The sequence below is a fragment of the Coregonus lavaretus genome (genome assembly GCF_964263955.1).
Source record: "Coregonus lavaretus genome assembly, chromosome: 23".
Lineage (NCBI taxonomy): Eukaryota > Metazoa > Chordata > Actinopteri > Salmoniformes > Salmonidae > Coregonus > Coregonus lavaretus.
Window position 1 is genome coordinate 18,565,195 of NC_140010.1, and position 13,798 is coordinate 18,578,992.

General features: G+C 46.5%; 1 protein-coding gene across 1 annotated transcript in view; it reads right to left on the bottom strand.

Moving 5' to 3' along the window:
• LOC311098986 (laminin subunit alpha-3-like) overlaps nucleotides 1-13,798 on the bottom strand; it is a 132,517-nt gene that overhangs the window by 21,240 nt on the left and 97,479 nt on the right. Inside the window, exons 31-42 of the mRNA XM_084139565.1 lie at nucleotides 9,290-9,491; nucleotides 8,889-9,015; nucleotides 6,637-6,776; nucleotides 5,628-5,743; nucleotides 4,723-4,934; nucleotides 4,436-4,640; nucleotides 4,054-4,198; nucleotides 3,715-3,855; nucleotides 3,214-3,375; nucleotides 2,197-2,298; nucleotides 1,992-2,075; nucleotides 1,626-1,856 (exon numbers count right to left, since the gene is read on the bottom strand). Coding sequence (XP_083995691.1) covers nucleotides 1,626-1,856; nucleotides 1,992-2,075; nucleotides 2,197-2,298; nucleotides 3,214-3,375; nucleotides 3,715-3,855; nucleotides 4,054-4,198; nucleotides 4,436-4,640; nucleotides 4,723-4,934; nucleotides 5,628-5,743; nucleotides 6,637-6,776; nucleotides 8,889-9,015; nucleotides 9,290-9,491 — 1,867 coding nt within the window. The remainder of the gene's footprint in view (nucleotides 1-1,625; nucleotides 1,857-1,991; nucleotides 2,076-2,196; nucleotides 2,299-3,213; nucleotides 3,376-3,714; nucleotides 3,856-4,053; nucleotides 4,199-4,435; nucleotides 4,641-4,722; nucleotides 4,935-5,627; nucleotides 5,744-6,636; nucleotides 6,777-8,888; nucleotides 9,016-9,289; nucleotides 9,492-13,798) is intronic.

Genomic DNA, 13,798 nt, shown 5'->3' on the forward strand with positions numbered 1-13,798 from the left:
ATAACTACTTTCAAAAATACAACTTCGCTTAAACAAACAAACGGTCTAAAGGAAAATCCTAATAATGTACTATTTATTTACATACAACAAGTTGGTAGGGTGTGGTTCCACCTGGGAGACTGAGTGAGTGTGTTTTTGATTGTGTGTGTTAATGTGTGTCTATAGGGTATATGTGTGAGTATGCCAGTGTGATTGTGTGGTTCTGTGACTAATATTCATAAACCTCCAGACAGTACAGAAGACAGTATCTGGCAACCTAGAATAAACACACACATTGTGTCTGTCTGGTTTAGGGTGGTGAGTAACACCGTCCTGTTTGCCAGATACCACACTGAATATGTGTCAGGGTGCCTCTCCTTTTTTATTACTGCCGCCGGGTACATATTATCCATTTCCTCTGAACACACCTGACTACAGGATGTTGATGTCTCACACACACGTACACACACACACACTCATAATAACACCGCTTAGAGCACAACCACCAAATGGGGAAAAACAACTCAATCAAGTCAAATGAAAATCTACTGCAAAGTCATCAGGACACTGTTGCCAGCGTAAGAAAATCACATCTTCACTGTCAGCCGCCCATCCCTATGGGTTACAAAGCAAAAATGGTTCCATTTACATTCAATTTAATAAGTGGATTTTCAGGGGGAAAATGCTTCCATCCAACTTTTCCTAATTGGAGTTTGAGACCCACCCATGTACTAAACACCCTAAGGGGAAGAATTCTGTTTAAACTTCATGGATATCATACTGTACATGTTTTTTTGTTTTTTTAATTGTATTTTATTTTAACTGCCGTTACCATGCCACAGTTGAGCAGTTTACAGCAGTAGTTGAATGTGTAATAGTATGTCAGGGTGATGGTGCATCTTCTCCCTCTGCCTAGGGCTACTGGGCTCGGCTGATGAACACACACACACACACACACACAAACACACACACACACAGACACACACAGACACACACAGACACACACACATTCACACAAACACACAGACACACACACACACACACACACAGACACACACAGACACACACACATTCACACAAACACACAGACACACACATGGGTATTTTTCCAGGACATTCCACAAAGGGTTGTTTAAACCGTTGGCTCTTCAATGGGCTGATGAGTTTTTCCACTGTCTGCTAATGACCTCACTCACCCCGGGCCTGGCACCATTGTTAGGGCGTCACGACAACAACCCCACAGCGAGGAGGGGAGTTCTCACTCTTCTCTTTTCCAAAATGACTAGATCTGTCCGTCGACACCTCTCCCTCTCAGCCCCTCCGGTCTCCTTTCTCCCTCTATTACCTTCTCCTAATCCTTTTCTCTCTCCCACAATCTTTCCCACCTCTCTTTCCAAATCCCAAACTGACCCTTAGCCCAAGCCCCCAGCCTTACTTGTTGTGCATCGGAGAGCTAAAAGTTCAACTAGCCTTGGATATACTACCATTTCCAAAATAACAAAGACTCCAAGGCACCTCTGGAGTACTCTCTTCAAATCTTTAATCATATTCCTTATGCCTATATGACCCCAGTAGATCAACATGAAACACCTAGGGGACTAGGAGTGAATGAGGAGTGAATGAGATCATGACGGCCTGAGTCTAACCTGGCAGGAGTCTCCTCTGTAGAGAGGGGAACAGGCACACTGCTCCACGGTGCTGGCAGGGCCCCCGGCCCCCGTGTCTGTAGCCTCCTCCAGGCCTACCTCCCCCAGGCTGAGTCTCTGGCTCTGGGTGAAGTAGAGAGCCCGCACTCTCAGACCCACCAGCCCAGCCAGGACCACCATCAGATCCTCCCTGGACACAGGACGGTTGGTGCCGGCGTGACGCCAGTTCCCCTGCACATAACACACAGACAGGTTAGTGAGGGAGTGGAAACTTTGAAGTGTTTTAAAGATGTTGTTCACAACAGATAGCATGGAATAAGGACTCAGTTTGACCACTTTTTAGGTATGGAAAACTGTTTTCTATACCTCCACTAGCTGAACTCTGCCCTGGTGGAGTCTGTCTGGGTCGGGGGTCTTTGGGGCCATGTGGACCAGGGCCATCTCCTGGCCCTGAGGACATCATACAGAAATAACACTGGGTTACTCACAACAGGAAGTCATCATGACTTATATACCAATAAGAGAGCTGTCATAATTAGCAGTGTGTGATGATATGTCATACTGCACGTACACTGAGCAGGACATCAGGTCTGCGGTCCATCAACGACATCCCCTCACTAGGAATCCCAAAGGACTTGGCCTGGTAGGTCAGGTAGCCCCCATAGGAAGACACCTGAGACAGGAGCAGAGCATACTGTCAGAGTCACTGAGACTGGGTCTGAACCATAGAAATAGAATGAATAGAACATTCATGAATTACTTACCAATCATTCTAATTTTATGGACTGAATCAGTATAGAACTGGGTGGTATATTACAAAGCAGGATCAAGGAGATATATATATATTTAAGATAAGCTTGAAATGGGCATGGCCTAATTGACTCAACAACCAGCTTTCTTAATGAACCAGAAAATCTCTAGTTATTTCTGGTTGTTTATTGAAGTTAGCTGGATAACTCATAGATCCTGCTTTGTAGTATCCCACCCAGGTCAACTATTGGTTAGGCTCTCTGGCAGTGGCTAAAACTCTGGCTCCTCGTGTACTTTTCCTGTTAACACTGAATTCACCACTAAATAACAATTGATCAAATGTTAAAGGTAGAGTCCTTAATTAAAACAATAACAAAGCGAAACCCCGCCTCTGTTTTGGTAAAAAGCTGAGGGATGGGCCTGGAGAAATGTAACCACTCTCAAATTCATAGACAGAGCTATGGATGTAAGGATTGACCATTCATGATATCAAAATGATCGTTTTAACCATGTTTTGAGGCTATATAGTGTTTGTTTACATTCACATTGTTTACAAACATTGGAGCAAAACAAGCTTATATTTTGGGTTCTGTCGGGGTATGACAGTTTAACTAAGCTCATGAGGCATTTATAAGATATATTCTTCAAGAATCAATGGGTATATTCCATTAATTTATAAGTCGAAAAATGTATGTAGTAACTAAAGATTCTAGCTTAAAATGCTCAAGTCTGATATAAAAAGACCTTCAAAATATTACTGAAACATGTCCTCTTTATTAAACTGAACTATTCTATAACAGTAAATGTGCTCCTCCTGAGTCCCATTCGCTCCACTCACCCTATCTCCCAGGTAGGATGGTGGCGCCACCCAGTGGAGGAGCTGAGTAGTGCCAGGCAGCTCCTGTACATCTGCTACCACTGTGTTACTGGATGGGTTGAGGACTGATGCCACCTCCTCCTGGTCAGCTCTCTCCAGACGCCAGCCACGCATGTCCACAAACTAGTGGAAGCGGATGGAAAGAGCACTGTACTATATCTTATAGGCCTATGATTAGGTGAAATACCATTATGTACATTGGAATAGAATAGCATGCTGTGGTGTGCAATGGATTTATGTTCCGCAGGTGTGGCAAAGCTGTGGGTATATCCACTCTATGGAATTTGGGTTGTTGCAACGCTGGTCATGTGGCGAGATAAGGCTTTGTTGGATCACGTGTCTGAACAAGTATAGTACAATAACACGCCATTTTAGATTTCTATAGACCAGAAATCCAATAATGTATCAATGAAAACACCTATAAATCTTCAAACACACATACACAAACACATACATACACACCTTCCCCCTGCGTTTGCCGGAGCTCTGACACTGGCTGTTGGCTCCAAAGCAGAAGCAGCTGATGCAGCCCCTGGGGTGGGATGGGTCAAAGTGGAAGGACCCGTCTCTACAGGCATCACAGTGGGCTCCCTGCACATTTCTCTACAACAACAGAAAAAACATGTTTTTTACACTGGCCAGAAGAAGTGGTCAAAATGTTGTTATGGCGTACATATAAACACTTATGGGAATTATATTGCAGTGTTCAGATTCTTCCTATTTGTGAATGTACACATACAGTACTGTAGATAATCATTCTTCCTTTTACAAGTAGTATATTAATCGTGTATAGTCAGTCACCTTGCAGAGGCACTGTCCTGTGTCTGGGTGGCATATGTCAGGTGTGACCCCTCCCTGGTTACAGTTACATGGGAGACACTCAGGGAACCTGTAGAACCCTGCAGCACACCGGTCACACTGCCGCCCGCCGATCCTGGGCTTACACCTACAAACACACTCACACACACACACACACACACACACACACACACAAAGCATGTCAGATCCAGAACAGGGTCGAATTTAAAGAGCTATGGTCACACTTACATTCTTTGTGGAGGGAATAGGCATATGAATAAACACACAATAATCTAATAATAATTCACAATCACCACATATGGTACACACTAGCATAAGTGACATACAGTATGGTGTATGTCAGATCAGACAGAAGGCCACTCACATGCACCGTCCAGTATCGCGGTCACAGTCTCTCCCTGCGATGGCCTTGACTCCGTTGGGCGAGCAGTCACAGCCCTCACAGCCCACCTGAGGGTGGTAGCTGAACGTCTGGCTCTCACACACGTCACAGGCTGGCTTCACTGTCTGGGGCGGGCAGATACACTGACCTGTCACCTCGTGGCACAGCCGCTGGCCACAGTCACAGGCTGAAGGGGAGAGAGGATGAAGACAGGTTAGGGTAGGACACTGTGTGGGTGTCAGACATTTTAGTAACTGAAATCCACTCACGTTTGCAGTAAGGGAAGCCGTAGTATCCTGTGGCACATCGTGTACACTGTCGACCGATGACATGGGGCCGACAGGGACACTGGCCCCCTACAGGGTTACAGGTGGGCCCCGTGGCTCCTGACTTATCACAGTAGCAAGGCAGGGCCCCATCACTGTAGGCTGCTACCAGGGAGCGGGCCGAGTCTTGGCAGAACTGGGAGGAGGTTCTGGAGCTGTGGGAAGTTGGAACAGGACGAGAACATTCACGAGGTCCGGGGTCAATCAAATAAAGTCATTCTGAAATTCTCCAGTTATAGTTTTTACATCCACACATTTAAAGGTAGACACAGCGAAATGATGTTGCCATGAGCAACACCGCAGATACTGAGATGAGCGAGATGCAAGACTTCGCTCTCACACAGTCACACACAGTATCTGCGCATGTGCACGGGTTTGCCTCACGCTGTTCAGAGCATGGTAGCCAGGGCACCAAAACAGCAGAGTTGTTGCAGAAATTGGCCCACTATGCTGTTTACTTTCTGCATCTACATCATATCGCTGAGTCTACCTTTAACATGTATTGTAAAAGCTTGTAAATGATTGGAAAATTCACCACTGATCAACATTTTGTATTTTACATCCTAACCACCAGAAGGCTTTATTAAGTATAACATCCAAGGATGGTATTGTGGATGGGATTCTCTAGGAAGGATATTCTGGTAATTTGGTAATATATTAGTATAGGAAGCGAATACCTCAAATATACTTAGGTTTCAAATAAACATTATATATGATCCTACAATATCAATCATACTCATTTATCTAATCTTCAAATCACTCAGCAAAGCAGTTGATCCCATTCCACAAGAAAGGTTGTTTTGCTAGAGCTAAGTTTTGAGAACACTGTCAGTGAACTGAATACTTACTCTATAAAAAAGCCTTGTCCTTCACACTGCCTGGTGAAATCAGATGACTTATCCAGTGGCTTCTCTTTCAGTAGATCAGGGGTGTAACTATCGTCAGGAACCACCAAGATATAATCCTGAAGAAATGGAACAAAACATAACAGATCTAGTCAAAACCAAACAACAATGCTGTAGGCTTATCTCTCTGAAAACTTCCACTTTGACACTTATCATAGCTTAAGAAACAGGGGGGGGGGTCGTTTTGGGTTTAGAAAAAAGACTAAAATCACCAGGAATCCAGCTAAAAATTAGTTTATTTAGGAAATCTGTCCCCAAGTATTCCCACAAATAAAATAAAATAAACATTCAGTATGTGATCTTGTCTCAATGTAATCAAGGTATGAAATGACTGTTATTTTCAAATACAATCTCTTTTTGGGCTTACTTTTGGTCAATTTGCAGTGTACAATGTATTATAATTATGTTCCGGCCCCCCGACCATCCGCTCCGACCAAAGAATCGGCCCGCATCTGAATCTAGTTGCCTACCCCTGCCCTACAGCAAATGCAAACTTAGCTGTGTGTTTCACTTTGTTACTGGGTTGGAGAGCTCTAATAGGGTGGAGTGGGGTGTTGCCAGGTAGAAAACAGGCCCCATTGTTGTTGTTTGGGACATGATATAACACGGAGGAGAGAGTGTCACAGTGCCAACCTGGTAAACCTCTAATACAGCATACTAATCTTGGCTTCTAAATCCTCCTGAATTACAATACAGGCATCACCACACAGGCCTAGTCTGGGTTTTCTTCAGGACAGGAATGTCTGTTCGCCACCTTACACTATGGGCAAAGATGACCAACTGACAAACTGTCTCTGTTCTGTTCTACGATCCACATTAACATGCTTCTTGGAATGAAGCAACAATTTGGGCATGCATTCTAAGTGGTATGCTAGTATAGACATTGGAACATAGCCACAGTAAGTAATTGACCCAGTGACCATGACTGACCAACATATTGTATGTGACTGACCAGAGTGAGGGTCTTCCCGGGTGGAACCTTGAGAGAGATGGCCACGTCTTGCTGGGGAAGGTCCAGAGCGATGCGCCTCTCAGCGATGACCACCTCCCTGCAGCAAGAGACACCAGGGCAGAAGGAGGCGTTCACAAAGCCTGGGGGAAGAGAGGGAGGTGGGGGAGGAGCAGTGGTAGGGTAAAGGAGGGAGAGGGAGGTAGGCAAAAAGATTGAAAGTCAGTAGAGAGAGGGAGGAGTAGAAAGAGGAAAGGGGGTATAGAGAAGATAAGAGACATCAGTTGCGCCACGAGGTAATCCTTCCCCATCAACCCGTCAGAAGTGTGTCCGAGGCCTTTGATCATCTTGTAATGTGGGGCGCGAGTCAGATGCCTAATCTGCTTTTAAAAGAGAATCACCCCCAGCACCAGAGACCACTAGAACCCCCCAAAACCCACTACAGGCTTTCCTAGACAACAACACCATAGAAGAGGGGAACTAGCTACTATGTTCATGACAATTGATAATCACATTCATTCTTTGCAGATGTCCATTTCATTACATCTTGGACGGTGATGTCGGGTAAGATCCTGGATCATATACACACTCTATCTAACCATATCAATCTGGCTCAACCTCTTTATACACCTACAGTGAGGGTAAAAAGTATTTGATCCCCTGCTGATTTTGTACGTTTGCCCACTGACAAAGAAATGATCAGTCTATACGTTAATTTGAACAGTGAGAGACAGAATAACAACAAAAAAATCCAGAAAAACGCATGTCAAAAATGTTATACATTTATTTGCATTTTAATGAGGGAAATAAGTATTTGACCCTCTCTCAATCAGAAAGCTTTCTGGCTCCCAGGTGTCTTTTATACAGGTAATGAGCTGAGATTAGGAGCACACTCTTAAAGGGAGTGCTCCTAATCTCAGCTTGTTACCTGTATAAAAGACACCTGTCCACAGAAGCAATCAATCAATCAGATTCCAAACTCTCCACCATGGCCAAGACCAAAGAGCTCTCCAAAGATGTCAGGGACAAGACTGTAGACCTACACAAGGCTGGAATGGGCTACAAGACCATCGCAAAGCAGCTTGGTGAGAAGGTGACAACAGTTGGTGTGATTATTCGCAAATGGAAGTAACACAAAAGAACTGTCAATCTCCATCGGCCTGGGGCTCCATGCAAGATCTCACCTCGTGGAGTTGCAATGACCATGAGAACGGTGAGGAATCAGCCCAGAACTACACGGGAGGATCTTGTCAATGATCTCAAGGCAGCTGGGACCATAGTCACCAAGAAAACAATTGGTAACACACTACGCTGTGAAGGACTGAAATCCTGCAGCGCCAGCAAGGTCCCCCTGCTCAAGAAAGCACATATACATGCCCGTCTGAAGTTTGCCAATGATCATCTGAATGATTCACAGGAGAACTGGGTGAAAGTGTTGTGGTCAGATGAGACCAAAATGGAGCTCTTTGGCATCAACTCAACTCGCCGTGTTTGGAGGAGGAGGAATGCTGCCTATGACCCCAAGAACACCATCCCCACCTTCAAACATGGAGGTGGAAACATTATGCTTTGAGGGTGTTTTTCTGCTAAGGGGACAGGACAACTTCACCGCATCAAAGGGACGATGGATGGGGCCATGTACCGTCAAATCTTGGGTGAGAACCTCCTTCCCTCAGCCAGGGCATTGAAAATGGGTAGTGGATGGGTATTCCAGCATGACAATGACCCAAAACACACAGCCAAGGCAACAAAGGAGTGGCTCAAGAAGGAGCACATTAAGGTCCTGGAGTGGCCTAGTCAGTCTTCAGACCTTAATCCCATAGAAAATCTGTGAAGGGAGCTGAAGGTTCGAGTTGCCAAACGTCAGCCTCGAAACCTTAATGACTTGGAGAAGATCTGCAAAGAGGAGTGGGACAAAATCCCTCCTGAGATGTGTGCAAACCTGGTGGCCAACTACAAGAAACGTCTGAACTCTGTGATTGCCAACAAGGGTTTTGCCACCAAGTACTACCGGTAAGTCATGTTTTGCAGAGGGGTCAAATACTTATTTCCCTCATTAAAATGCAAATCAATTTATAACATTTTTGACATGCGTTTTTCTGGATTTTTTTTGTTGTTATTCTGTCTCTCACTGTTCAAAGAAACCTACCATTAAAATTATAGACCGATCATTTCTTTGTCAGTGGGCAAACGCACAAAATCAACAGGGGATCAAAAACGTTTTTACCTCACTGTACATTGCTCACCAAACTCACCGGTCCAGGTGTGTCCGGCATCCACCCGTACCTCTACAGGGAAGGTGGTGTGTTCAGGTTGACAGTAGTGGACCACAAACACATACCTGCCAGGAGCTGCCACTCTGGCACTGAAACTGATCTCAGTCTGGAGGAACACAACACAGGATGAACACATGTTGAGAAATATCCTCTAGTCAATTCCACAGAGACAGTATACGATAAGAGATAAGAGATGAGTGAAAGTGTGTTTGCATCATTTAAAACATGCTCATTATCTAACATACATCTATAATATATTTATAACTATAGATGTCAGAGTTACTGCCATTAATGTTAGTGAAGCCCCACATGCTTTCCAGTGCCAGGTCCCACTCCAAGCAGCAGCAGCAGCATTATGTGGGCCATCTCCATGCATGTACCTGGGGAGATTTGAGTAGTACCCCTTCACTCTGAACTCCAGGGAGAGGGAACCCCCCTGCCCCTGACTGTCGTCTCTGTCTCCACTCCTCAATCTCCCTCTGCTGGGGGACGACCCAGTGGGAGGAGAGGCGCCCGTCCCGAGCTGCGTCCAGAACCAGAGCTGAGGAGGGCCTGTCGTACTGGCTGGGAACACAGTACTGACTGGAGGGAGGGAGAGATGGGAGGAGGGGGAACAGAACAGATGAGGTGAAGGTTGGTTAGAGCAACCTTAGTCTAAAATGACACCCAATTCCCTATATATAGTGCACTACAGTCTTAGAAAAAAGGGTTCCAAAAGGGTTCCTCTACTGTCCCCATAGGATAACCTTTTTTGGTTCCAGATAGAACCCTTTTTGGTTCCAGGCAGAACTCTTTTGGGTTCCATGTAGAACCCTCTGTGGAAAGGGTTCTACACAGAACATAAAAGGGTTCTACCTGGAACAAAAAAGGGTTCTTCAAAGGGTTCAGCCAAAGTACCTTTATTGGTTCTAGATAGCACCTTTTTCTTTAAGAGTATACTTTTGACCAGGGCCCATTTCAGATGCAGCCTCTGAGGGCTTCTGGAGTGTTTGCCAAGCACTACTGGGAAACACTGTGACTGGTTATTACCAGGGTCAGTGATCAGTTAATGGTTGTGACCTGTGAAATCTTGCGTAAGCAGCTTTCATATGAAGACATCATATAACTATCACATTCTCTCTAATCAATGTATAGAAATCCCAACTAAATTACTCACACCACACACACACACACACAGCGAACCCACTGATCCCGCTGCAATCCCCTAAAGACTTAATATTTAGCCCCGTAGCCCTTTCTTGCAGTCAAATTAGCTATTGGCCTCATGGGTGGAATGAGTTAATATTTTTCATAATTTCATAAATAATAAACATTGTTAGTTTTTTTTCCGATGAAAATCCAGTGTTTATGTGAAATAGTATTGTTATATTTCAGTCTTCTGTGATGTATACTGAACACAAATATAAAACGCAACATGCAACAATTTCAACGATTTTACTGAGTTACAGTTCATATAAAGGAAATCAGTCAATTGAAATAAATTAATTAGGCCCTAATCTACGGATTTCACATGACTGGGCAGGGGCGCAGCCATAGGTAGGCCTGGGAGGGCATAGGCCCACCCACTGGGGAGCCAGGCCCAGCCAATCAGAATGAGTTTCTCCCCACAAAAGTACTTCATTACAGGCAGAAATACTCCTCAGTTTCATCAGCTGTCCAGGTGGCTGGTCACAGACGATCCCACAGGTGAAAAAGCCGGATGTGGAGGTCCTGGGCTGGCATGGTCTGCGGTTGTGAGGCCGGTTGGACATACTGCCAAATTCTCTAAAACGACGTTGGAGGCGGCTTATGGTAGAGAAATTAACATTCAATTCTCTGGCAACCACTCTGGTGGACATTTCTGCAGTCAGCATGCCAATTGCACGCTCCCTCAAAACTTGAGACATCTTTGTCATTGTGTTGTGTGACAAAACTGCACATATTAGAGTGGCCTTTTATTGTCCCCAGCACAAGGTGCACCTGTGTAATGATCATGCTGTTTAATCAGCTTCTACACCTGTCAGGTGGATAGATTATCTTGGAAAATGAGAAATTCGTTTTTTGTGTGGCTGGAACAGTTCTGGGATCTTTTATTTCAGCTCATGAAACATGGGACCAACACTTTACATGTTGCGTTTATATTCTTGTTCAGCATTTATAAAGCGTAATATTGGAATGCGAACTCAAAACTGAATACATTTCAACTCTATATCTGACATGGCACAGGTACCTTCTATTTTAAGGTGTATACTTTTGTTTCAAAGTAGATTTGTTTAAGACTACCAAGAAACACTCTGTGTGACCCTGATATAGCCCACTGCAGTAAAAGGTTATCTCTCTCTTTCTCTTCCTTCCTCTTTTACTGGAGCCTGACTCCTTTCACGATCTGACAAAACTTCTCACTCTTTCTTTTCTCAGTTTTAAGTCCTTATCAATGCTCTTATCACCAACACATGGCAAGCTTTTTGTTTTCTCAGACCTGATGTGGGGCTGATCTTTTAATGGTTTCCCTCCTTATTTGTTTTAGTGGAAACAGCAGAGCACCATGAAAGGAAAGGCTTTTTGTAATGTGTATAAACCATCACCATCAAACAACTGAGTTATTTAAAATGTCTTGACAATAGGGTTCTTTCCCTCACTTTCACTATTTATTTTCAATAAAATATTAACTTGCTAATTGCCTTCAACAATAGTGGAGCCAGGCAGGCAGTAAGTTTACAGTAGGGAAAGTGGAGTAAAAACAGCCTGTAAAAACCAGCTGTACAATAACTGGACTGGTGCTGTTAACAGCTAGTCATCAGAAGCAAACATGGTAGTAAATCCTGGCGTGGTCCATGGCTGTCAGACCTGGGTTCAAATAGGATTTGTTTTCTTTCATATACGTTGAGGGTTCGATTAAGCCTGGCCAGAGTGCCGATTTGCACTTTTGGGACTATTCCATTGGTTCCATTGCACCAGGCAAGCTTAATCAAGCGCAGTTTAAGTAGTTGGAAGGAAACAGGTACTACTTGTGCTGGGTGGAGAACAGAGGTGTGTGGGGAGAGGGGATAGGAGAGGGGAGAGTGGAGAGGGGATAGGTGTCACACTCTGGCTCCGGGACTGTGTGTTAGAGCCAGGGTGTATTTCATTTGGTGGTGTTGGGTATGGGTGAGTTTCATTTGTTTGTGTTTTTGGTAATTGGTCTGGTGACTCCCAATCGGAGGTAACGAGTGTCAGCTGTCGGCTCGTTATCTCTGATTGGGAGCCATATTTATACTGTGTGTTTTTCACCTTGTGTTTGTGGGTTTTTGTTCCTGTTGTTCCTGTGTTTCAGTGTTCCGTGTTTTTGTCACTGAGGACGTTACGATCGTGTTTTGTTTCATTTTCGTGTGTGCGCTTTATTAAAATAAAGTATGTACGCTTATCACGCTGCGCCTTGGTCCGCTCATTTTGAAGACGATCGTGACAGAAAAACCCACCATCAAAGGACCAAGCAGCGTGTCCAGGAGCCGAGGGTCTGGACATGGGAAGAGTTATTGGACGGAAAGGGGTCATGGACTTGGGAGGAGATCCTGGATGGCATGGATCGCCGTCCATGGAGCGAAACAGTGGAGAGGCGACGGAGAGAGGAGCAACGGCGTCGGCAGAGCCAACGTCGGAAGGACGAGAGGCAACCCCAAGACATTTTTGGGGGGGGGCACATGGCTTGGGCGACTGAGCAGCAGGAGGCTGCCACAAGGCAGATGCAGAAGGCTGCCAGGTTAAGGGGGCTGACGGAGGCAGAGAAGGGGCGGATTCAGGAAGCTACCAGGTTAAGGGGGCTACTGGGAAAAGCAGGGAAGGAAGGTGTAGAGGCTCGGCGAGAGGTACTGGGGTGTGTAACCAGTCCGGTCCGGCCCGTTCCTAATCCCAAGGTACAGCCAGTAGTGTGTGTTCCCCGTACGGTACGGCCTGTTCCGGCCCCTCGCACTAAGTGTACGGTGCGCGTCGCCAGCCCGGTTCGGCCTGTTCCTGCCACCCGCACCAAGTGTACGGTGCGCGTCGCCAGCCCAGCCCGGCCTGTTCCTGAGCCTCGTAGGAAGCCTACGGTGCGCGTCGCCAGCCCGGTTCGGCCTGTTCCTGCCACCCGCACCAAGTGTACGGTGCGCGTCGCCAGCCCAGCCCGGCCGGTTCCTGTGCCACGTACGAAGCCTACGGTATGCGTCGCCAGCCCGGCCCGGCCTGTTCCTGCCACTCGCACCAAACCAGGGGTGCGAGTCGCCAGCCTGGTCCAGCCCGTTCCTGCTATTCGCACCAAGCCTCCTGTGTGTCCCCAGAGTCCTGTGCGTCCTGTTGCTGCTCCCCGCACTAGCCCTGAGATGCGTGTCCTCAGCCCGGGACCACCAGTTCCGGCACCACGCACTAGGCCGTATGTGCGTCCCCAGGGTCCAGCATGCCCTGTTGCTTCTCCCCGCACTAGCCCTGAGATGCGTGTCCTCAGCCCGGTACCTCCAGTTCCGGCACCACGCACCAGGCCTACGGTGCGCCTCAGACGGCCAGAGTCTGCCGTCTGCCCAACGGGGTCTGAACTGCCCGTCTGCCCAAAGGCGCTTAAGCCGCCCGTCTGCCATGAGCCTTCAGAGCCGTCCGCCAGACAGGATCAGCCAGAGCCTTCTGCCAGACAGGATCAGCCAGAGCCTTCTGCCAGACAGGATCAGCCAGAGCCTTCTGCCAGACAGGATCAGCCAGAGCCTTCCGCCAGACAGGATCAGCCAGAGCCTTCCGCCAGACAGGATCAGCCAGAGCCTTCTGCCAGACAGGATCAGCCAGAGCCTTCTGCCAGACAGGATCAGCCAGAGCCTTCTGCCAGACAGGATCAGCCAGAGCCTTCTGCCAGACAGGATCAGCCAGAGCCTTCTGCCAGACAGGATCAGCCAGAGCCTTCCGCCAGA